The 26,355-nt window shown below is 39.9% G+C and overlaps 1 protein-coding gene across 10 annotated transcripts in view; it reads left to right on the top strand.

Annotated features, from left to right (window-relative positions):
* The window catches only part of MGAT4C (MGAT4 family member C), a 399,470-nt gene extending 375,492 nt beyond the window's left edge, over positions 1–23,978 (top strand). For 9 of the 10 annotated variants that reach the window (XM_077338975.1, XM_077338973.1, XM_077338968.1 and 6 more), the window contains 3 exons: positions 13,806–13,957; positions 18,175–18,322; positions 20,845–23,978. In XM_077338975.1, the coding sequence (XP_077195090.1) occupies positions 13,859–13,957; positions 18,175–18,322; positions 20,845–22,001 (1,404 nt within the window). In that variant the 5' untranslated portion in view covers positions 13,806–13,858 and the 3' untranslated portion in view covers positions 22,002–23,978. The remainder of the gene's footprint in view (positions 1–13,805; positions 13,958–18,174; positions 18,323–20,844) is intronic. The other variant, XM_077338977.1, reaches the window with a different exon arrangement.
* Positions 23,979–26,355: the final 2,377 nt, after the last annotated feature.

Here is a 26,355-nt window from a genome sequence, read left to right as displayed (position 1 = left end):
GAGGACATGTAGGTTGGGAAGAGGCTGAGGATGGAGCAACTTACCAGTAGCGGGACCTTTCAGAGAGGCCAGGACCTCTTCCACCCAACAAGTAGCAGGAAGAGGAAGAAGAGGCAGATAAGCCCCATGATTGGCCCTCATTGGAAGATTGCTATCTCCCTATTGGTGGCACACCCCAGAGAGGGTCAATCAGGTAGGGAGTCCGTTATCTGCATGCAATTTGACCTGATTTGTCTTCATTGGCAGAGTGCAATTTGAACTGAATGTTCCACCTTTGTAGAGTACAATTCAAACTGATTGGCCCTCATTGGTAGAGTGCATTTAACTGATTGGCCCTCATTGGCAGAGTGCAATTTGAATTGATTGGCGAACATTGGCAGATTACAATTCAAACTGATTCGCCTCATTGTCAAAGTGCAATTTGAACTGATTGTTCTCATTGACAAAGTGCAGTTTGAAATGTTTGGCCCTCATTGGCCAAATTATCTCTCCCTATTGGCAATGCAGCCCCAGGGAGGGCCAATCAGATAGGGAGTGAGTTGGCTGCACACAACGTTTTTTCACTGCCTCCTCAACATTTTCTTCTTCTACATGGTGGTGTGAATGATTCAGAAGGATATGAAGAGCATCCAATATGGGGTATTGGAAGACATGTGCATTTAGCATAATTAGATAAGGAACTTCCTCATGTTTTTCAAATAGTCTTCTTCAGTGTCCTGACTGGCTCATTTTGGAGACTTCCTGTTCCTCTGAGCATGTGTCCGCCCTGCTTGCCTCTAGAAAAGACTGAATGAAGAAATCCAAACAGTTAGACAGTTAGTAGAATTCTCTGTCTCTTCCCATTCTATATAAAGTTATTTCTCTTCTAAACAAAATTATTTTATTATTTTAAACAGCTTGGTGCTTTAGGCTCTTGCATATTTATACTCTGCCAATAAAATTAAGTTTGCAGCAGTTTCCCAGGTGTGATTTTGAGTATCAGAAAAATTGTTCAATCCCTAAATTAGAATCATAGAGTTGGAAGGGCCATACAGGCCATCTAGTCCAACCCCCTGCTCAATGCAGGATCAGCCCAAAGCATCCTAAAACATCCAAGAAAAGTGTGCATCCAACCTTTGCTTGAAAACTGCCAGTGAGGGGGAGTTCACCACCTCCTTACGCAGCCTATTCCACTGCTGAACTACTCTAAATGTGAAAAAAAATTTCCTAGACTATATCCTGATATCTACCCCTATATCGTTGTACTTGTAGTTTAAACCCATTACTGCGTGTCCTTTCCTCTGCAGCCAATGGGAACAGCATCCTGCCCTCCTCCAAGTGACAACCTTTCAAATACTTAAAGAGGGCTATCATGTCCCCTCTCAACCTCCTTTTCTCCAGGATGAACATTCCCAAGTCCCTCAACCTATCTTCATAGGGCTTGGTCCCTTGGCCCCAGATCATCCTTGTCACTCTCCTCTAGTACCCTTTCAATTTTATCTACGTCCTTCTTGAAGTGAGGTCTCCAGAACTGCACACAGTACTCCAGGTATGGTCTGACCAGTGCCATATACAATGGGACTATGACATCTTGAGATTTTGGTGTGATGCCCCTGTTGATACAGCCTAAAATGGCATTTGCCTTTTTTACCGCTGCATCACACTGCCTGCTCATGTTTAGTTTACAATCCACAAGTACAATCCAAGGTCTCGTTCACACACAGTTACCTAGAAGCGTATCCCCCATCCAGTAGGCATGCTTTTCATTTTTCTGACCCATATGCAGTACTTTACACTTATCTTTATTAAATTGCATCTTGTTCTCATTTGCCCATTTTTCCATTGTGTTCAGATCTCGTTGAACTCTGTCTATCTTCTGGAGTATTTGCCAGTCCTCCCAATTTGGTGTTATCTGCAAACTTGATGAGTAGTCCCTCCATCCCCTCATCTAGAGCATTACTAAATACGTTAAAAAGTGCTGGACCGAGCACCGAGCCCTGAGATACCCCGCTACTCACCTCCCTACAGTCTGATGAAACACCATTGACAACAACTCTTTGAGTGTGGTTCTCTAACCAATTCCCTATCCACCTAACTATCTGAAAATCCAGAATCCAGTCCTTCAATTTATCCATCAGAACATCATGGGGAACCTTATCAAAAGCTTTACTAAAATCCTAGTAAACGACATCAACCGAATTTCCACGATCCAGCAAACCTGTTACTTGGTCAAAAAAGGAAACCAGGTTGGTCTGACAGGACCATGCTGACTTCCTTGGATCACTAAATTGTCCTCCAGATGTTTGCAGATCGCTCGCTTTAATATCTGCTCCATTATCTTCCCCACAACAGAGGTCAGACTCACTGGTCTGTAGTTTCCCAGGTCACCCTCCCTTTTTTGAAGATCGGAATAACGTTTGCTCTCTTCCAGTCCTCCAGGACATCTCCAGTCCTTAAAGAGGTCTCAAAGATGATGGACAAGGGTTGTGTAAGTTCTCTGGAAAGTTTTTTGAGCACTCTCGGGTGCATTTCATCCGGCCCAGGAGATTTGAACTCATCCAGTACAGCTAATGCCTCTTGACAACCTCTTAGTCCTTGTCAACCTGCCACCCAGACACTATCTCTTGGCTACTGCCATCTCTAGATGTGCCTAAACCCTTTGATATATGGGAAAAAACAGATGTAAAATAGGCGCTGAGCCTTTCTGCTTTCTCTGCATCCTCCGTTAGAGTTTGTCCATCCGCACCCAACAGTGGGCCTATTGCCTCCTTTACTTTACATTTGCTCCTCACATAACTGAAAAATCTTTTCTTGTTACAGTGGGCTTTCCTGGCCAATCTTAGCTCACTCTCAGCTTTGGCCTTTCTGATGATTGATTTACAGTGCCTAGTAACCTGTAGGTACTCTTCTTTAGAGCTCTGTCCATTAGTTCACAGCTACAACTGTAAAGCTTTCTGATCCTTGGTAATGAAGTAATGGTGCATTTCCTAACTGTGTCTGACCAGGCCTGATCTGTATGAGCTAAAGCTCAGGATCCTTTTAAATATTTTCCCCTGAGCCTGTAAGACTGATTATCCACTATTTACCTGCTTTCTGACCAGCCTTACCAGTTTTCCACCAATGGCAGGGGATCCCCTGCCCCCAGCTCCCATTTCCTGCCTCTACTCTTGGGGCTAGCAAGAGAAAAATGATATCAAAACAATCCTGCTAATTTCCAGGAAAAATCCAGAAGTAACATCAGTCTCCTCTATGGTTTTATCATAGGTGCACCCCACATCTCTGTCCTCAAATCATGAACTGCCTACAATCACATGGATTGGAGTAGGATTTTCAAAAGCTACATAAAGGAATCCTTCCCAAGATTAGGTCAAAATGTCCCTGAAGCTATTATCAAATTTGGTTTGGTATGTATAAAACAAATATATGAATATGAATGGCTCGAAGGAAAACAAAATAGGATTTGGTTTGAAATAATAGGGCTTCACGTTTGGCTCAAGCACAGTCCAGCTGCCTTGATCTTTCTTGAGCTGCACCCTCTTGGCTAATTCAGAGACTGCATTATATTCCCCATCTTGTTGAGCAAGTCTGGAAGGAACTTGCACTATCCTGTCTTAAATTTCATTTGTGGCTTGGCCAAAAAACAGAGAAATACTGGTAATGCTTATATGTTTCATTCATCTAGTTGATGAAAGTTTCTCTCATTGAACATGCACACTTCACTGTGAAATTTCAGATTTATGACCGTTTGGCTTGGCTTTAGTGTGAAAACTGGTACCTCCATGGGGATTTCTTATGAGCTGTGATTTGTATCTATACTCCTGTGGGAAATGTTTGGAGAGCACCTCTTCACAGATCAGTCCAGGAAAGGCATTGCATAGATAGTACAGCAAATACCTTGCAGTTTATGAATCACAGTCTTGGCCAAAGTTTATGAACGCATTTTAGAGGAAGGAAATATCTTTGTAGAAACTTGGTGGGTTGGCAGAGAACTACAACTGTGTTCAGTGTTTCTTCTAGAGGAATTGATTCGTTGTGCAGGGCCATGTATCTGTGAAGTCCAGGGTACTCCAGGGAAATAATGTAAAATAGATTAGGAAATTAAAAAGGAGAAAATCGGTTTCCACTGGCTATATTATTAATCTTTTTTTTTCTAAAATAAGTTTTTCATTAAGACCTCTCATTGAGCGCCCAGGCAGGGGCTTCCTGATCAATAAAAGAATTCATTCCAAAAAAAGGGGAGGTTAGAAAATGAAGCGCTGGAAGCTTGAAATTGGCTCTGGGTTAATACACAGATTTAAAAATTAGTTTTGTCTTCTAAGAAAACCCATTGGCGGTGAGTTTCCATGAATTCCATGCCACATAAAGGAATACATATCACTTTTAAAATGCTGACTCAATTGTGTACTTGTTTAATCTTGAATATGTTCAATTGTCTGTAGCATAATACATGCAAAATTTATCCTGGCAATGCCTCTTTAAAAATAATAGGTTCTGTACTCCATTCTTATTAGACTATCAATATTATACATATTGAATAGATGCCACTTGCTCATTTGAACACAATCAGATGTAGTATAATAGAAATTTCTAGGTCTCTGGAAGGTCAGGCAATATCTAATTGTAAAATGGATTTCATTGCCTTAGATATTTGTTTGATTCTGCTTTTGTGTAAAGAAATAAACTTCTGAGTGTGTAAAGTTGTCTCGTGGAGATTCAGGCTACTGGTTCATCTAGCCCAGTTTCACCAGCAAGGTGCCAGACTGACATCTTGCAAAAATCTTGAAAGGACAAACTTCATTTAATGCAATTTATGAAGACGAACCCCATTGACACAAAGCATTGTGAAAGCTTTTGAGCTCCAATCTCTGGAGGCCCTCCTAGCTCAGATACTTTAAATAGACTGGGGTTAGTTTAAGCTTGCAGATATTGATATATAAGATTACTTTTATGTTCAGGGTTGTATTCTGAAAATCAGCTGATGGGGCCTGGAACCAACATTTTTGGTAGTTGTGACTGGTTCTGAAAAGGATCTACAACACAAGTCTTCCTGTCTTTCAGTCTTGTTTCTTAAGAATGAGCAAATGTTCCAACTTTTTGTGTTTATATATTCATTTGTATGTTGTATAAATAAATTTTATAATTTCAAGGTTGGATCCATTGTTCATTTGCTGCTGGTAGAAGTTTCAGCTGTTGAAACAGATTTATTATTTTTTAACAGTTCCTTTCTCTTGTTGAACATCCCTGCACAGTATCTAGTGTTATTCCTAGAGTATTCCTTGTGCCACAGGGAATGAGTTTTGAGGGGAGATGCAGTGCTTCACTAGAAGCAGGAAGTGAAAAATTTGTTCCATGAACAGAGTGCTGCTAAAAGTATGTTGGAGTCAACCCCCAATGCATCATGATGATTTACTGCTACATTAATAACATGGATTGAAAAGTGCAATAATGTTCTTAAAATACACAGAGGCTAATTCCACACCAGCAGCGCCACCATACATTGCTGCGATGCATTGATATGAAGCCGCATTCTCCACAGTTTTCTGTGATCCCATGTGCGACACATTTCAGTGGGGCACCCAGTTCACTGCTGAAATGTGTCCCCCTAAGGAACACAATCATGGTGGACAGGTTCTGCCTGTGTGGGGGGTATTTTGCAGGAAGGTGGGATTGCATAAGAACACAATCTAACCTTCCTGCAAAATTTTAAAAAGCACCCCAGTCCACCCTACAGCACCACAAATTTAGATTGTTAATTTATCTGGCTTCCTGATTGGGTAAGTTAAAGGTAAAGGTATCCCCTGTGCAAGCACCGAGTCATGTCTGACCCTTGGGGTGACGCCCTCTAGCGTTTTCATGGCAGACTCAATACGGGGTGGTTTGCCAGTGCCTTCCCCAGTCATTACCGTTTACCCCCCAGCAAGCTGGGTACTCATTTTACCGATCTCGGAAGGATGGAAGGCTGAGTCAACCTTGAGCCGGCTGCTGGGATTGAACTCCCAGCCTCATGGGCAAAGCTTTCAGACGGCTGCCTTACCACTCTGCGCCACAAGAGGCTCTTTCCTGATTGGGTAGGAGTTAATTATTTTTATATATTTTAATTGGTGAAACATTTATTGAATGATACGACCATATATGGGCATTTCAACCTGCCCCCCCCCCTCTTCCACTATGGCCATTGATTTGCCTGGAGGGGGCGGGAAGTGGACAGGTGGACCATGTACACAGCTATGCTTCCCAACCATATTCTGCACAATTAAGCTACTTCTGGGTTTTTTTGAAGCCTGAAGAATATGTCAGAGGTTTCTCAACAGCCTTAGCCTGAGGATATAATTTTCCTGTTTAAGGAAGATACCTAGCACCCATCTCTGTGTGTGTTTGTGCACGGGGGTGTTCCTTGGATATCCCACATATGCAGCCTGCTTTCAAGTAGGCTATTCTTTCTTTTTTTTGTTAGATCAGTAGACCTTCCCTCTTCACATCACAATAGTAACTGTAGTAACTATATTCCCCTACTTCCTTAGTTTAAATTCTTGTATGTGCTTCATTTGCTTTGGTGTGCAAGTTTGTAAGTTACTTTTGACTTCTTTCTTAATAAAATCTACTTCTGCACTGGTTCATTCTGAGAGTTTCTAATACCTTGTGATATGCTGGTGGCAAACTCTTGCAATGGACTATATGTAGAACACCCTCTAAATCTATAAGATATAGAACTGCCTCAAGCCACAAAGACCATATTTCCCAGCATGGGCTCGAATTCCCACTTTGGCACTTTGAAAGGTTGTAGAGAAACTCTTAAAGTGATAATTTAAGAAAATAACATTGGCAGGTGTTTCTAAGCATCCTTTCCCAGATAACATGCCTTAGAGTTGCTACATGTCCTTAAAATAAGGATAGAAGAGAAATCAACAAACGCATGTGACAGACAAGCCAATTAAAGCATCAGAAGAAAACAGTACCTCTGAGACAATTAAAGAACAGGAGGTTAGGAAAGTTTCTGCAAATAAAAAGGCATTAGACATATCAAAATTAGAACAGACAAATGAGAGCCAAATGGAAAGTTGTTATCCCTGGATTTAACAATTTATCCAAGTAGGAGATGCTATGCCAGAGCCTCAAGGCATTGTACATCAAAAGACATAGAAAACTGTAAATAAAAGAGAAATCCATCCTTTAAAAGAAAATAAGAAAAATCAATGGCTAGGTCTAAAAAAATACAGTTTTGGAAAAAGAAACTTCACTCCCCCTAACAACACTCAAGTAGAGTCATCAGGGCAAAGTGACATTTGCTTTCTCTCTACACACCATGATTCTAACTTGGGATTGAACTGTGTATTTGTTGGGGAGGAAACTAATTCCAGTTTGCACAGGTCCTTGCATTTAGATTCAGCTGTCAATCAGAACTCCAAATGGATATAGTGCACTTTGAAATGAACCTGCTATGAGAGGGGAAAAATGACATTTGCTGGGTTTGATGTCAGACACCTTCATGTAAAATATAATATTATCCATTTAGAAAGCTCTGTTGTAATGCTTGGTATGTTTAAAGGGTCTTTATTCTATGTCAAGTTATCAATTGATGAACGTGATAGTACATAACCCCAAGGGCGATATGGACAGCATTTTAAGAGTAAAAGCAGAAACATAGATTGGACAAGCATGAAGAAAGGCAGTCATATCAACTTGATTATGCACAAGATTGATGCTATTTAGGGACCAGAATGGGAGCATTTGATTTGGAAGTTCACCACAAATGAAATAGGGCACTAATAATTTTTTGGGTGGATCACGCTGGCAGATGCTGATGGACATAAAGTGGTGAGCAGCTGCTATGAAGGGTGCTGTTTTGGTTGCAATTTTATTGTTTTAATCTTTTAATGATCTCTTCAATTCTGTTATTCTGCAACCCAGTCCTCCTAGACATGTTTGCGGGAAGCCCCACTGATTTCAGAATAGGGAAGGACTTCAGTCACCTTAGGGATCAAAACATTCACTACAGTATAACTTTTTGTGTGCTCGAGTCCATCAACTGCAGGAAGTTTAATCTAACAATGTAGGTCCTGACTCATCATGAAAGTTTAGGTCATTTTTTAAAAGTGTTAGTCTTTAATGGACATCAACACATATTTCTTGTTTTGGCTGCAAGTGACTGAAATGGCTTCTCCTCTTGGATTTGTCCTTATGCAAGACCACCACATGGGATATACTTCTAAATAAATATGCTTAAAATTGTAGCTCTAGACTTTTTTATTTTGTGGCTATAATAAACCACTTGAGTCAAAATGACTAACTTTATTTCATGAACATTGCTCCCCTCCCTTTAATAATTTTTGCCTGGTGAAAAGGTTGATTTAATAATTCACATCTCCTGTCTCTCCTTCTTCAGTTGTTGCCCCCTCCCTGTTTTGTTTGTGTACAGTAAAATACAGGACATTGAAATGGAATAACTGCACAGGATTGTCCTGATAGTCACATAGACAAATTTAACGGAATATGTCTAGTTGTATAGAAATCATATATACGATGACTGATTCTCATTTGGCTTTATTTGCTTTCTTTGTCAATATAGCCAAAAGTGTCAAATATAGCCCAACCTGACTGGTCACACGATACTGTAATCAGAACTTGTTTACAACATTTTGATAGCATACCTCTCAATTTAAATGCTTCATTTGTCCTCACTAATGCTGAAAAGCAAAAAGGGAAGAAAAACCCAACCTGAGAAAACAAGTCAGGAACACATTCATAAGATTAAAAAACAACCTTAAAATATAAGAATCAGAGTCTGTGCATTATTGCACATAATGGTCTCAGTGGTTGGACATGGTGTGACCATACAACAAAACCATTTCAAACCAGAGGGACTTTATCAGTGGTCAAATAAAATATATGCACACATATAATGATACAATACAATCATACATCATATCATACATACAATACGATCATCATCTTTCATCATCACTAAACATAAAGCTCAAGTGTGACAACCCACTCCCTGTCTATTTGGCCCTCCTTGTGACCGTGCTGCCAATTGGGAGAGAACACTGTCCCAATGAAGGCACACAATTTGAACTGACTGGCCCTCATTGGGACAGTTCTCATTCCCTATCTTCATGTAATTTGATCAATTCAAATTGCATGGAGATAGGGAGAGAGAACTGTCCCAATGATGGCTAATTAGTTCAAATTGCATGCAGACAACTCACTCCCTACCTGATTGGCTCACCCTGAGGGTATGCTGCCAATAGGGAGAGACCACTGCCCCAATGAGGGACAATCAGCTCAAATTGTGTGCAGATAGGGAGAGAGCAGTGTTGCAATGAGGGCCAATCAGTTCAAATTACATGTAGACAACTCACTCCCTACCTGATTGGCCCTCCCTGAGAGTGTGCCACCAATAGGGAGGAAGCACTCTCCCAATTATGGCCAATCATAGGGCATATCTTTTCTCCTCTTCCTCCTGCTTTCCAGGTGGAAGAGGTTCCAGCTTTTCTGAAAGACTCTGCTGCTGGTAAGTTGCCCCAGCCTCAGCCTCTTCCTACCTTTCCATCTCCCCCATGCAAGGGAGGGAAGCCAACTGTTTCCTTTGTACTTCTGTGTTGGAAAGAGGCAGCCCTTGGACTATGGCCTTCCCTGAGCAGCTTGGCCTTTGGGAGATGGGGGGGCAGGAAGGTGACAGTCCACCCATCCATGGCCTACCCAGCCTTGCCTTTGGAAGATGTGGGGTTGGATGGGAAGGTGGAGTCATCGGTGACCTATGTAGATGCTGCTGTATGTGGTGGGGGTAGGAGGGACAGTGCCCCTCTAAAGCAGCTGCTTTATCCAGGAGAACTGATTCCTTCCTTCCCTCTTCCATTACCACCTTAACCCCTTTTTCTTTTTCATCTTCTTGGAAGTTTTCAGCCCCCCCCCCCCGGAAGTTGGCTATCCAGCTGCCCTCATATGGAGGACAAGTCAGGAATCACACCCAGCTCTTGAGATCAGAGTCTGCTTTACCACACTGGATTTCAAGATCAGGCAGGGGGAGGAGAGCCAGAGCCTAGGAAGGTCACACTGCTGGTGTATGTACTAGCGCCCATTCTTTCCCTGGGTACAATGGTCTTTGCCTCTAGTATATAATAATAATTCCAGACATGGAGCTCACAATTTAAAATCAAAGTAGACAAGAATCACCACTCTGTCCATGGCCAAAGTTCAATCCTGAGTGCATCCTCATGTGTAAACCAAAAGGAATTAGAAAGAAGCAAGAACTAAGGGGGAAAATGACATGGAAGTAGTCAAATATAGAGAGGAAAAATAAACAATGGTAGCTGTTCCCAAAGAATTCAGAAGCTGAAAGAGAAGAAGTGCAGGCCTGTCTAATCACATCTATTGAACTCGGTATATGAGGGAGATTTAAAATGAAAAGCTAAGTGAAATAAAATGAAAATAATAAAAATCTGCATGATCCCATCAAAATAATCTTCCTGTTCTGTTCATGAGATTCCATATGCACCAATAAAAAGTAGCCTTTGCTTCTGATAATCATGATGCCAACAAAGCAATGTTTTCAAGACAACAATATTGGACCAGGCAATGCAGTGAGAGTAGCATCCTATGCTACGGAAGAGGAAGCACTCTCATCCAGGTGCTATTTACACTACAAAAGCCTCCATGTCCACCTCAGACAATGTGGGTGAGGTCAGGTTGTTGTAAAGTACCTTCAACAAAAGAGATGTTGGTTTAGGAATGTGACGGAGTTCAGAAACCATGGAAACTGATGATGTGCCAGTGGTTTAGCTGTCCCCAAGGCCTGGGACAAGGAGAGAAATATTTCCCTTCCATGAGTGACAGGGCTCTTAGTCTGATTCTATATCTCATTGTGCCCATCAAACAGAGTATGATTGATATGTACCCATGGGAATAAAAAGGACTGCATAGAACACCATTACAGTGGGCACCATTCGGTGCTTATGTTTTCATTTCCACATTTTGTTCCGAGAGTATTAGAAACACTTAATGAACATTGTTTGGATTGTTTGGTGCTTGTCCTTTGTTCTTTAGCCTATAACTAAATATACTTTTTTAACTACTATCATAAGGGCAAGAAAATGGCTCTTCCAAAATTTTAAACAAAAGGCTGCAAATTTGCATATCAGGAGCTCTTAAGAAAACCAACATTTTTTTAAAAAGCATGTTTTGCACTAAATATGTTTTTATGACACATACAAATTGAGATTCTCTAAATTAAAAAATCACAGTTCTAAATGGTTTATTAACTAATATTAATTGAACTGAAAATGTAATTGTATTGGGGGAAATTAAATATTTATCTAGTTACTGGAATTTTGATGGTAGTTTTTTAAAGACCAGAACTGGGCAGTTCTTTTCTCTTTGAAGAACTTTGCTGAATGATTCATATGAGCAGTGAATTCCCGTGCAAACTTTCCATATAAATTTCTCTAAAGAATTTTTAAAAGACCGAATTTGGCCTTTAATAGTCACAAGTAAAATGGTGCATTCCGGTTAGGAAATGGGAAGACTGCTGAACACGCCCAAGGCAAGAGAGAAGATGTATCCCTGCTGCCATCTAGTGTTTATCAAAATATAAATACATGTTATGACATTGCACTGTAATTGTCGCACTTTCAGCTTCCTTGTCAGAATCAACATCTTTAAAATAAAGTTCAATTATTTGTAATAATTTTGTTTGCAGACATCATTATTGAATAGTAGGTCCAATAAGGAGTGAAGTCATGCATGGGGTGAAATATCAGCTCTTTCTTTAAGATCATACCCAAGAACAGCCCACCACCAGAACTTATATAGTCCAGAGTTCCCACCAAAGCCTGTGATTGGCCCCATGCAAGTTCCCTGGTTCAAACTGATTGGACTTTTTAAACAATCTAGTAACAGGATGGATTCTGCAGGCTGACCAATGCAACTACAAGTCCCCGATGTTTGAATGGTGGTTTCTGCTCTGTGGTTCCACCGAGCCATATACACAACAATCATAATCTGAAATACATGTTTAGTCACTTTCAGCAACTTTCTAAACTTGCCCTTGCTTGGTGTAACTTGACAATTGTTCATTGAAGAACATGTGCCAGTGACACACCATACAGCTCCAGAGCTGTAAAATGGAAAAATATCTGTAACTTGTTGTAAAGATTTTAAAAACAAATAAATAAATATTTCTGTTGTCTCAATAACCCTGCCTAGGACAAAATAGCTTCTTCAAAAAATAAGAGGCAATGGCTGTAGCTTTGCAATACAGAATTTGACACTAAAATGATTGTAATACCTGGTAATTCTGGAATTTCTATTGATTTTCCAGCATAAGGTCCAATTTTAAGCTTGTGCAGTCTATGAAATTATCTGATAATAACTTAGTGGTTTAATAACACAGCCGCAGAAATGATTGCATTGTTATACTGAAGCTAATGCAGAATAACCAGTGGTTCTCGATGGTTCAGGACTCGCATTCACTTTAACAGAGCATCAGATCTCGGCTAAAAATGGCTTCTGTGTGTATCTGATCTCCCTATTGAAATGACCAGGAAAGCACTATGCACAAAGAAATGTTATTCTCTAGCCATATCCTCCACCTCATTAACATTAGATGTCTGCCCTTGTCATGAAAACAGCATTCATGTACAATAGAAATGTGTCACTGTTGCAATCTCAAAATACTGTGAGTGTGAGACAGGAAGTGAGTAAGCACTCTTATGAGGAGTATGGTGGTAGGCAGGTTCAGAACAGGAAGGTGAGGCGTATAGTGATAGGCAGGTTCAGAACAGGATGATGGCTACAGGTAATTTCTGTTGCCTCTACTCACACTGCCATCTTCCTCAAATTGTGACACCCCAAATAGCTGTTTGGTTTTTTGTACAGTGAATGAGCCTGATTCATATTGAGGCTACTCCAACAGGGGAGAGGATGTTTAGCCACTTAGAGCCAGTCCTTTGAAAAGGTGGTATATGAGGGTAAGTCAAAAAGTATTGCTTTAAAACTATATAAACCTTTATTAAACCAAAATATCAAAATGTGAAGCTATCCTCCCCCCCCCCCCCGCCCCAACATATCCTTCACCTAGTTCTAAACACTTTTGAAGGCAGGGATTCTCTCTCTCTCTCTCTCTCTCTCTCTCTCTCTCTCTCTCTCTCTCTCTCATCCTTCCCCAAAGAATTCTGCCTCTACAATTTACATCACAGCAAAAAGACAGGGATTCAAATCATGTTCCTTTTAAACGTTCTTTGAGTTTTGGAGGAAAAAGAAGACTGAAGGGGCAAGTTCAGGGCTGAGAGTCTGTTGTATTAATGGTCTGCAGTCATTTATTGTCTATTTGCAAATAAATATAATGTGAAAGGGGAGTTTTGATCAGTACAATTGATGTGGGGAAAGGTTGAAAACTTTCTTATTTCCTCATACATTTTCAGTCTGAATCAGTATACAGCACAACTGAAACTCATTATTTAAAACTGGTGGGAAGATAAAGTCCTCAATATCATAAGTTTCTAGCTGTTTTGTCTCTGGGTAGCAAAGCTTTTACAATTATTAACTGGTGGGAATAATAATAGATTTACTCTAGGGTATGCTCTATTATTTTGATAGTGTTTCTATAGGAGAGCATCCAGTAATTATATACATTTTTAGGACATCATATTGCATGATACATAAATAGACTGCCCTTTCCTAAATCTGTGGCTCTTGAAATGTGGAATTTAATTTACAACAATTTTCTATATTGGCATGAAATAGATAATAAAATTTCAAAGCCAAGAACTCCTCCAAAAAACATGTTCTAATATATACAAAATCTTAATCTAAATGTTTTTCTCTCTTAGGAAGCGTTGGATGTCCTCGATATTATAGACTCACACTAAAATATTTGGACAAAATGAGATGTTTACGAAAGCGATCTGCTGTATCATTCCTAGGAGTACTTGTCATTTGCTTGTTGTTCATGAACTTATACATCGAAGATAGCTATGTCTTGGTAAGTTACCATTAAAAAAGATAAAAGCAGACAATGAAATCGGAGATGTTTCTCGAGGGACATTGCTCATATCTGGTAATTCACCAAGAGTTTTAATATTGTATTTCATTACTCTGAAGGAAAAACAATATTGTTTCTTTATGCACTTGGTATTCTGCATTAAATTAAATTTGGTTGGTTTTAAAGGTCTTCTTCTTCCATTTATAGTCATTATAATCCTATGAAATAGTTCAGGTTCAGAAAGGCAAAAAGGCCAAGGTTACCTACTGAGTTTCATGGAAAATGGAGAAGACATGAACATGGATCTTACCAAGTCAATCACTATGCCACACTTAATTTCTCTGTTACTGTTGATTTGTGAGGAACAATCTATTATTTATTGCTAAAGGCAACAGTTGTGAGTGAGTGAGTGAGTGAGTTGGAAATACACTTTGGTGTTTGGAGAATGGCTCTAAAAAATTCAATTGGACCCTTTCTAGTGGCAGAAAACATGATGGAGAAGGGTCTAGCAGGGTTCCATACAGCATCTGTGAGATTGTCTTCGCACAGAAGAGCTCCAGCACTGCTGGAACAAAAAAGGCTCCCCTGGTACAATAGAACTTCACTATATCCTGGACAGATTATGCACCAAGACTTGAGACATTCCTGCAATGCTCTAAACTAGAATCAGAGAATTGAAAGGTTATCCCAAGGTACCTAAAAGACCCCACCTGCTCCAATACTTTCCCAGCTACAAACCAAGCTCGGCTTTTCAGATGTGGGTCAAAGGCCATAATCTTGGTTTTCTCAGTGTTGATAGTTAAAGCCTCAGCCTACAATATTTCACCAGCCTAACCATCAGTTGTCTGCAAAGTGTTACTTCTGGGACCTGCTCTTCACCTACCCATGATTCATTGAATGCATGTGGAACTCTTGAAACACTGCTGTTCCTTCATATGCCCACCCAGCAAAGATGACAGCTGTCATAAGCTCTGTCTGTGTTGAAATGAAAGGGTTTAAAATACTTTGCACAATTCAGAGGACAATAGAGCCCTTCAGTCATCTCCCACATATTTAAAAAGATGAGGTAGAGGACAAGGGACAAATATTTTCCTTGTGAGATAAAACCAAAGATTTCCTGGGGCAGCTAGCCGTTGATAGCTCACACTGAGGACCTTCCATAGTCATTTGGCCTCCACAGCTGCCCACCAGGATGATTTTTATGGTTCCTTTTGAAGTAGCAACATTTCCAAATTTTATTATTGTGATATATTAGCATTCTAAGACCATGAATTCCTCAGTTAGGAAAATTGGGCCATTTTCCCCATCAAATTAACTATCCCAGCTATTTATAATATATATTTTTCAGAAGTGCCATTGGCAGTATTTGGTATTTAAAATTCAGTCAACAAGGCCTTTGCTGGTGCTTGTTATAAGACTGTTTCATGTTTAGTAATGCTTTTGCATTCTGCTTGGCTTTGGACGTATGCCTTCCTCTTGCTGTGCGGTTGGAATTAAGTTTTGTTAGGGGATTTCATAACCTCTTGCTTGTGATTAAATTTGATCTGGTTTATACTATATTTTCTGTCACTCACATGAATGCCTCCTTTAGTTTGCTAATTACTTCAAAATCCCCCAGATGTGTTCCACTTTTTTATTTATTGCTGTTTATATGCAGTTTCTCTTTTTTGCTTGATTTTAGATCTTTATGTGAACTTCCCAGATGGCAAAATGTCTTATATTTAATTTGCTTTTGTATAATAAGAGTTTCTTTTTCACTGTTTCCCTCAAATGATTTTCCACATTTCATTGTTGATCTAAGATTTCATTTTGCCTCAGTCTACTAAGACTGTTACAGTCTGTTCAGGGTGTTAGATTATCGTTTTCAAGGTTGTAGTATTTTACCTATTCCGGACCCTGTTGGTCAGTTATATTATCTTCTCTGATATATCATCTATACCAGGATCACACCCATATTCCTGGCTGTGTGTGAGGTATTTAATTGCACATCATCTAGGCTGGGCATCCACGCTTCCTTCTCTGGCCCCTTTCTTCCCAACCAAAGGACCTCCATCTCAGAAGTGTTGAGTTTCAGCTGACTTTGCTTGAGCCAGACCATCACTGTTTCAAACAACTGGCAAATGATTCTGGGAGAAGATGAGGGCAGCCATCCATTAAGACATAGACCTGGGTGTCGTCAGCATACTGATGACAGCCCAGTCCATAACTCCAGACCAGCTGGGCCAGAGGATGCATAAAGATATTAAATAATATGACCCCCACAGGGCTCTGCGGTATGCGAGTGAGAATCTTCTGGTCGTTCCCAGCCCCAGGGAAGCACACCTAGCCTCAACCAGGGCCAGGGCCTTTTTGGTCCTGGCCCCCACCTGGTGGAATGAGCTCCTGGGAGAGCTGCGGGCCTTGTGGGACCTTTCAACGTTCCGCAGGGCCTGCAAGACGGAGCTCTTCCGCCAGGTCTATGGTTGAGGCTGGGGCTGCTGTGGTACATCCACTGCTCTCCCCCGGGCTTCTTCTTGAACACCGTTGACCTCCTTCTCCTCCACCCCCCCTTTTTTTAGGAAGGGGGGTAGGAAGGGGATTTTATTATTGTGCCGCCATGCTGTGATATTCTTAAGTCTTTTAATGGGAGTTTTAATGGGGTTTTAAGACACTGTAACCCCCCACGAGCCATTTGGGAGTGGCGGGAAATAAATCGATATAACAACAACAACAACAACAACAACATGGGAGAGAGTATCATACCTTGTGGAAAACCACAAGTCAGTCATAAGACCGTGATTGATTCTTCACCTCTACTAAAGATTATGAAACTGAGGTTTTCAGACAACATACGAAGATATTCGCCTTTAGAGATTTGCATTGTATTTTGAATTGTCTGCATGTATCTGGCTGAGTGTTTCCACCCAAACTGCTTAACACTGGTACTGCATTGAGGTTGCTATGGAAGACAGAACTAAAATATCCATTTCAATGCAAAGCCTCCTTAGAGACATTCCAACAAAGTTGGTTTTTGTATTCATATCCCTTGAGAAGCATGGCTACAGTACAAGTAGACAAAGCATAGCTTTGAGGAATATTGAAGGAGACACTTGCCTAGACATTGCATATGATGTGGTGCATACATCCAGAATTTGTATTAGTAGAATAATCACATGTATGTATTTTGAAGGTCTTGGAGGCTGACAGTGCAGTCCTAAGCAGAGTTAAACCATTATAAGCCCATTGGTTCCAGAAGAGGAACATCACTTGGTTTAGAATTGCTCTGTGAGTCTCTAGCCCTTTAACATTATGGCAGGATGCTTTTTAAATTGCAGAATAACAATAAAATAGCAATATGGGAGGAAGACATGACCCAAGATGAATCTGTGTCTCTCTAGAAACATGACAAACAACTGCAGTTTGTCACTGTCTTCCAGAATTTTTCAGTCTCTTGATATGCTTAAACTAACAAAATATTAATTAATATTAAAAAATTACTTTGCTCAATTAGAAGAAGAGTTGGTTCTTATATGCCACTTTTCTCTACCTGAAGGAGTCTCAAAGAAGCTTACAATCACCTTCCCTTTCCTCTCCCCACAACAGATACCCTGTGAGTAGGTGAGGCGGAGAGAGCCCTGATATTACTGCTCAGTCAGAACAGCTTTATCAGTTCTGTGGTGAACACTGATTGGTAATTCTGAATCATAAAAAGCTCTATCTAAACACATAAACCATCAGGTTTTTTAAATCTGCAAGATGATGGACATGAAGAAAAATGAAGTCAGCCTGAGAAACAGGGAAGAAGGACTGTTCAGTCAGAGGGAGCAATATGGCAGAAAGCATGGACTAGAATGAGTGGGAGATAATAACAGATTAATTGAAAGGGGAAAGGGGACAAGGTGCTGTATAATTATACCACACCATGTATACGACTGTCCCAGCGTAACAAAAGCAATTTCTATATGTTAATAATACAGATTTCTATTTGCCTCTCATGATGTTTACCAATGCAACAATCTTATATCTATTGTATTGTCTAGAAACCCAACTGATACAAATGTGGACATGCTTCTCCACATGTGACTGAATGAGGCCAATGTGTATAGCAAGATGGATAACTTTACTTTGAGGGAAATACTGATGAGAAATGTGAAGTGTGCACCCCTATTTGTTTCCTTTCTTACATTAACTGCTTTTGTGCATTGTCTTTGTCTTTCTCTTTTTCATCTACTTGTTAGGAGGGAAACAAACAGTTAATCAGAGAAACAGCCACACATCAATTAAACTCAGAGCGATATGTTCACACTTTCAAGGATCTGTCCAATTTCTCAGGCTCAATAAATGTTTCCTATCGCTATCTGGCTGGCACACCTTTGCTCAGAAAAAGTAAGTGTCTGGAATTTCATTTTCATTAACCAAAGCAAGATTTTTCTTATCTTACCTAATGGTAACAAACAGATAAACCTACCAAGACTGCTTGTTTATAAATACAGGGGAACAGCCTTGATATCACTATCTAGTAAAGGATTGCCATTAAAATCACAAGAAATAATCCTGAATTCCTATACAGTTGCATAAGAGTACTTTTCAAACAAAAATTCAACTCATTATGAATTAACAAACTCTTCTGTTAGCCAGCAATCACAAGGGGAGAATGCAAGGATGGATCAAGCAAGAGGCTGTCAGTACCTTTTATGACATTGTTTGTCCATTTACATTTTAACAGTGAATGACCGCACTAGGGGGATGACTACCCTCAAGAATGCAGTTGGCATTTCAATAGGAATGGAGTGCAAGTCTAAAGCTTAATAATGATCATAGATCTGCAGCCTTGTTAACCCTTTCCATGCAAGCACAAGAAAAGGAATTGTACAGATCTTGCAGACCACCCGAAGAAATGCTCAGCAGAACCTGCAGGCACTTCTGTGTTTATTTTCCAGTATTTTCACATATATGAAGAAGAAGAGTTGGTTCTTATATGCCGCTTTTCCCTACCCGAAGGAGGCTCAAAGCGGATTACAGTTGCCTTCCCTTTCCTCTCCCCACAACAGACACCCTGTGGGGTGGGTGAGGCTGAGAGAGCCCTGATATCACTGCTCGGTCAGAACAGTTTTATCAGTGCTGTGGCGAGCCCAAGGTCACCCAGCTGGTTGCATGTGGGGGAGCGCAGAATCGAACCTGGCATGCCAGATTAGAAGTCCGCACTCCTAACCACTACACCAAACTGGCTCTCATATGAATGAGAATCACCTGTTTCTTGGTAAAATTTTAACAGGAAAGTATGTAATGGAGTGAAGCCATTGAAGTAGGGATTCTGAAAAGAAAAATCTTATAATCAAATTTCCATCAAATTAGTTAGGATTATTTAGGGTAGTCTGTGAATCATTGATCTCCAAATCTAGTCCCTCTATTTCAGTGTCCAAAATAATAATTAAAAAATCATGATGACCGTATCCTCATTCCCTGATGCCTTCTGCACACTGCATCTTCTTCGCCTTCTTTTCCTCTTTGCCACTGCCAGCTGCAGCCATTCTAGTCTAGTGACACATATTTGGTATCTCCTAAATGGTTATCCACCCCAGTCTCTCCTGCAGAAGATCTCAAAGTAACTAGTGGGGACAGAGTTTAGATAGCAACGGAGAACAGGACTCATGATCTGGAGTCAACAAAAGGCAAATGTGTTAAGGTAACTCAAACGTATGCCCTTATAGCATGCGTGTCCCCAGTGAACTGCCTTAAAAAGCCTTCTATGTTAATCAGCAATTGCGGTACAATATATCCCAACTGGATAGATTCAAATGTGTTGGTCTGAAGTAGCACAATAAAATCAGAGTCCAGTAGCACCTTTAAGACCAACAAAGATTTATTCAATCTTTGTTGTTCCTAAAGGTGCTACTGGACTCTGATTTTGATATATCCCAACTGTGAGATATATCTCAGTTAAATCAAAGTTAAGGGGGAAATAATGAGTTTGGAAGTGATGTCAGATTAACATAAAAAATAATTTTCAATAAAGCTATTTCTTCTTTAGCAGCCAGTGCTGCACAACTTAGGAACATTAAACTCTGCCAACATATTTGCCCATGGTTATTAATAGTGGTTGACACCTTAAAAGACCATTTTGGTTTGAAAGAACTGAACCTTAGCTCAATGTGCGAACACTTTCACACATTCAGTAGCTAACAGTTTCACACATTCAGTAGCTAGCTACCAGAAGGCGTTGAAATGACCAATCCTGAGAATGAAAACAAAGCAATGAAACTTTAGGATGTGAGAAGATCAAAGTGTTATGTGAGGAATACAAAGCTATCTCAGATATGTATGCAGGTAATCAAATCTTCCAATTGGGATATAGTTGATGCACTTCTAGTATTTTCCTCCTATGAATACCGAAAAGGATATATTAAGAGAACAGGCAAAATCCTGTTGTGTCTGCAGGGTTAATATGACCCCATAAGGCTATGAGGCCTATTGAACTTGCCCTGTCATTTCCAGTCCAAAACCTGAAGTGATGTCATCAGATCACACTGAGCCTCTAAAATTTGCCAAAAATGCTATGCCTAACTATAGAATTTTGGAGAAATCCTAGAATGCTGGTGCAATATGATGATCTTACTCCCAATGCACTGCAAGTGATGTGACACATGACACTGTCACTGGTGAGCCCCCAATTATTCCCCCTGCCATCTAGAGAAATAACCAGTGTGTGAAGTGGCATTGTTAAAGGGCTATTGTCCGAAGGAAAAAGGCATAAGTCTTGCAAGGCATACGTGAGCTCCTGAGTGTGCATGAAAGTGTTTCCCATTCTATAGCTTTTATTATTCCAATAACTTACTTTTATTAAAACAGTGTGTTTTAATATCATTGCTATAGCTTCTTAATAAGCCCATTTCTTTTCATTTCTGCAGGATATCTTACCATTGGACTGTCCTCTGTTAAAAGGAAGAAGGGGAATTATTTGCTTGAGACAATCAAGTCCATATTTGAGCAGTCAAGTTATGAGGAGTTAAAAGAGATTGCAGTGGTAGTGCACCTGGCAGAGTTTGATTCATCTTGGTGTGATGGGATGGTTCAAGATATTTCACAGAAATTTGCCCATCACATAATTGCTGGCAGGTTAATGGTGATTCATACTCCTGAGGAATACTATCCAATATTGGATGGCCTTAAAAGAAATTACAATGACCCAGAAGATCGGGTGAAATTCCGTTCCAAGCAAAACGTAGATTATGCTTTCTTGCTTAACTTCTGTGCTAATCTTTCTGATTATTACATGATGTTAGAAGATGATGTTCGATGTGCCAAAAATTTCTTGACTGTAGTTAAGAAAGTCATAACTTCACGAGAAGGAACCTACTGGGTGACGTTAGAATTTTCCAAGTTGGGATACATTGGGAAACTGTACCATTCCCATGATCTCCCCCGCCTGGCCCATTTCTTGCTAATGTTCTACCAGGAAATGCCTTGTGACTGGCTGCTAATACATTTCCGGGGTCTATTGGCTCAAAAGGATGTGATACGTTTCAAGCCTTCTCTCTTCCAGCATATGGGATATTATTCATCTTATAAAGGAGCGGAGAATAAATTAAAAGATGATGACTTTGAAGAAGATTCATTTGACATCCCTGATAACCCACCTGCCAAACTACACACCAACATGAACGTCTTTGAAAATTATGAAGCCAGCAAGGCTTACAGTAGTGTTGATGAATATTTCTGGGGAAAGGCACCTTCCACTGGAGATTTCTACGTAATTGTCTTTGAAAAGCCAATTAAAATCAATAGAATTAAAGTTGTCACTGGAACGGAAGACCGACAAAATGATATTTTGCATCATGGAGCTCTAGAAGTTGGGGAAAAAATTGTTGGGGGCAAAAAAGGGAGACAATGTACCACTTATTTACGACTAGGGGAGTTTAAAAATGGACACTTGGAAATCACAGAAGTAGAGCACAAAGTTCTTTTTGATATTAACTGTATGAGAATACTTATTACTAAAAGCCAAAAGGAATGGTTGATCATTAGGAGTATTAGCATATGGACTTCACAGCCACCAAATCAATAAGACGACTCTACCGCAGACACTGATTTGTGACTAAGGACCATAACTTGGATTCTGAAGGGAAGGCAGTCCATAAAATGATTGACTCCCTGCCAGCACTTTGCCTCTGACATTGGCAGTCTGGGAAATCACAAAACAAGCAAAGCAATCTATTTTTTACTAGTTCATTCAGGCAATACACAATGACTAGTTTGTTGGAATGTTTGAATTTTATAGGAAGTGCAAACACGTTCCCATCCATTTCTCCAGCTCTAAATCCATTTCTCTGTTGTTTTATCTTCCCTTGGGGAAGAACCAATGCACTAAACAAAGCAAACGCTACTTCATTATTTAAAGGTTTTGTAGGCCTTTGCCAGTATATTGTCAAAATAATTTGACTCCATCTTATCCACATATAAATTAAAAATGTGATGGTGGTTTGTGTGCGTACAGTGGTTGGTGGCTTGTTTTGTTTTGAAGACAGTCTTGATAATGCAGTTGGTATTTGCTAGTGTGAGCAATGTAGGAAAGCAGCACTGGTACCCACTGCAGATTCTTTTAAATGAAAATACATGTACTGTTATAAATCTGTAATGATCGTTCTGTAAACTCAATAAGTGCATCCACTGTTCTTGAGCTGAACCAACATATATTATTCTGCCAGGATTCCTTGCCCTGAAAAGACACACTAATCCAATTTCACTTGTCTTTCATTTTGTGGTATTGAGCTAGGGCCCATAAAGTCTACGGCCCATATTCTCCTCTGAAGTTTTTTATGATAGCTGTATTACACACCAGTATTATTGTTTTCACATTCAGAGAGTTCTCTGTGATGCTGCAGAAATCAGAATAATTTTGTAATGTATGACTAATGGATAGTTCCAATGGTGGGTTTTGATAAGTTCTGCTCTGAATTCAAATGTTAAATGTCAAAGTTCTGTCAGGCTTCAGGGCACATCTTAGACTTTACGTAAGAGGAGTCCTCCATTTCCTTTAATGCTAGATAATGCTCACATGCACTTCATCATTTGCACACACAAAGGAAATATACATACAGTATTCATAAGGATGACATTTCCTCTGCACTCACAGACCTTCATGTGCACATTGCATTCTGAAAAACCTTGGCTTGTGGCCACTTGGCAAAATCCAAGTGCTTTTACCTATCTCTATTTAATGTCAGTGGACAAGAAATTCTTAATAAATTATGCCTTTTTCAAGGCTGTGAATGGCAGGGTGGGGTGGCTTTAACCCCCCCCCCAATATTAACTAAAAGAAATAATGCAAAAGGGTTCTGGAATGTACCCCCCCCCCTTTAAAGATCTTGAGCACAGGCTTGGCACCTTGCCTCTGTTGCCACTGACAAATGTACTCATTTTGTGTTAAGGAGGCAAATATTTTTTCTTCATGGTGACTGAAGCTTTGCTGTGTGAAATAGTTCCCATAATTTGTTCTACCATCCAGATCACATAATTTTTTTTCTTTCAAAAATCGATCAGGCATTTTTTGCTGTGCTAGATTGGGTGCTTCTTGTTCTAAACAATATGGATGAATTCAGTGTGAGAGAAAAATATTCTGTGAAGCATGATTTATTTTTTTAAATGTGTTTCCCTTTGGCAAACTGTTCATAAATATGTCAGCAAAATATGTCACACTTTTAAAATCCCACTTTTAAATTGTCCAGTGGACTCTAAATTTGTTCTGCTGCTTCAGACCAATATGGCTACTCAGCTGAGTCACTGCCATATAGCTCACCCTCGCCAAAAAAGGGTCACAGATACCATGATATTTCCATATTAATGCACATAATGTATAAATCCATTTTTATATGTAAGGAATATCTTTTTATTAAACAAATTTGACAAAGTAAGACCATACATGTTTACACTTTCCAAAACTATCCTTTGTCAGTTTGTCATTTTTATTGCACTACTCTCTTTCATTGTCTTGTTTTATACAGAGATTTGTAGAAAGAGGGGTTTAATAGCTATGGTTCTGCTTCTGTTTAACTGAAGTGTTATCGCTGCACAAGCATCTCTCAATACAATGTTCTGTTCAGTGAGACTGCTTAAATTCAAGTCACTTTAAGTCACTTGAAGTGTCTGGCTAACAGCAGCCTTTGTAAAAGGAAATAGGGATAGACAGGTTAAAATCTGTTTTAAAACTGTGCCTCAAACTTTGCTTATTTTATTGATTCTTCACACAAACTTGCTTTGGTCTAATTTCCCTGCCTTCCTTCACTTCCTGTTTTTCCTTGGATCTATGTTGCCTCCCCACCACCAAACACTGATAATCTCTAGTAATTAATTCCTGTTGCAAAAGTGATATTGAACCAACTTAGGAAAACTCTGATTTCACAGGAGCTTCGTGAATAATGGAAGTCCTGTAGAGCAGGGATAGTCAACCTATGGTCCTCCAGATGTTCATGGACTACAATTCCCATGAGCCCCTGCCAGCAAACACTAGCAGGGGTTCATGGGTATTGTAGTCCATGGACATCTGGAGGACCACAGGTTGACTACCCCTGCTGTAGAGGATTGGTTTGGAATGCCATTTTGATAGAAAAATATAAAATGAAGTCACTTTAAAAAGTAGCACCTCTGTCCAACTGTTTCCAGGTTATCGTACATAATTTCATATGACATTGTTAAATTCTGCACTGTTATATCATTTTATTGAGCTAGATGCCATTGTAATTGTGCATGAACTATGAAATTGGCATTTCTGAGCCAGTGCTAGAGTTGGTCTTCATTGTGACAAGTGATGTCAATTGTTGCAATGGAAGTGATAAATCTCTGTGGAAGGAACAGTAAATAACTTCCATTCTAATATTGATTTAACTGACAGGTTGGAACAATGTCTTCATTACTTTAAAGTTAAGTCTTTATTGTTTATGTTATGGTGGAATTAGACGTGGGTTTGCATTTCAATATGTAGAACTTGGTAATTAGGTCCATGGACTTGTTCTGGATGCTTTGAGGGAGGCAGTGGGTTTAGATGAGTCACTTAGGATTGCGCTGGCTAGTTGTTTGCTTTCTGGACTCAGGGAGGAATGGTTAGGATAGCTGCAATTGGAAACTGTCCAGAAGTAGAGAGTCTGTTAACTGACTACAAAACCACCATCTTTAACCCAGTATCCAGAAGCTCAAGTTCTCAAATTATCACAAATATAGTTAAACTAAATATATATTTTATTACAAACTAAGTCATACTGTCCCTGTCAGTCTTTGGAACAGTAATGGTTAGGGGCATCTGACTTTGATAGAAATTATATTTAATTGCATTGTGGTTGACCAAGTCTAAAAAACCCCCCAAAAACTGGTGTGCTGCCCACTGATTATGTGAATTATTTTTAGATGAAGCAGCTCAAAAATTAATGGGTTTGAGACAGAGCTAATATTAGCATACCCTGAGCTGCCAATACCCAGGGCTAATAGTAGGGCCCACCACCACCAATTCTCCACCAACACACTTGCCTTGCCATCCATCAATGTACCTTTCTCCATGTCTGCTTATGAGAACTCTGTCTCCCATGTTCTAGGCTGCATGTACTGCAGTGCTGGGGAGAGCTGTACAGATGGTATGGTGGTGGCACTTTGGCAGCCACAATGATGGCACTCCTAGTTGTGCACTATGTAGCACCACTGGTGAAAGGCCCTTTCAACATGGCTCAATGGGAAATTATGTACTGGCTTATATGACATGAAAAACTCCAAATGTTCATTCCCACACTTGAAAGTATCAAGACCAGGCTAGTTGGCAGCCCTGGCTGTGATTGCTGTAAAAATTTTGTGGCTTCTCATGGGGAACTATTCTGATGGTCATTGACTTTTCTTCCTGATGAGTAATGTTTAATAGGCCCTCCTGTTTAAATTGAACATAAATATCACTAAAGGAGTGCTGGTATTTTTTTAATCTATATTATTTATTTATTTTATTGTTTTACTTTTAACACACTCCTCCCTAGAGGCTCAGAGAAGCTTACAACAGAGTTTATAAAATTACAATAAAATCTATTTATAGTACCATTAAGATACATTTCTTAAAATGAAGAAGAAGAAGAGTTGGTTCTTATATGCCGCTTTTCTCTACCCGAAGGAGGCTCAGAGCGGCTTATAGTGGCCTTCCCTTTCCTCTCCCCACAAAATACACCCTGTGAGGTGGGTGAGGCTGAGAGAGCCCTAATATTCCAGCTCAGTCAGAACAATTTTATCAGTGCCGTGGCGAGCCCAAGATCACCCAGCTGGCTGCATGTGGGGGAGTGCAGAATCGAACCTGGCATGCCAGATTAGAAGTCCACACTCCTAACCACTACACCAAACAATATAAGTACAATATTAAAAACACCAATTTAACTCTCCTTGCCCCATACTAGTGC

This window comes from Paroedura picta, chromosome 5 (genome assembly GCF_049243985.1).
Source record: "Paroedura picta isolate Pp20150507F chromosome 5, Ppicta_v3.0, whole genome shotgun sequence".
NCBI lineage: Eukaryota > Metazoa > Chordata > Lepidosauria > Squamata > Gekkonidae > Paroedura > Paroedura picta.
The sequence above is the reverse complement of the archived record's forward strand: the minus strand, read 5'-3'. Positions and strand labels throughout refer to the sequence as shown.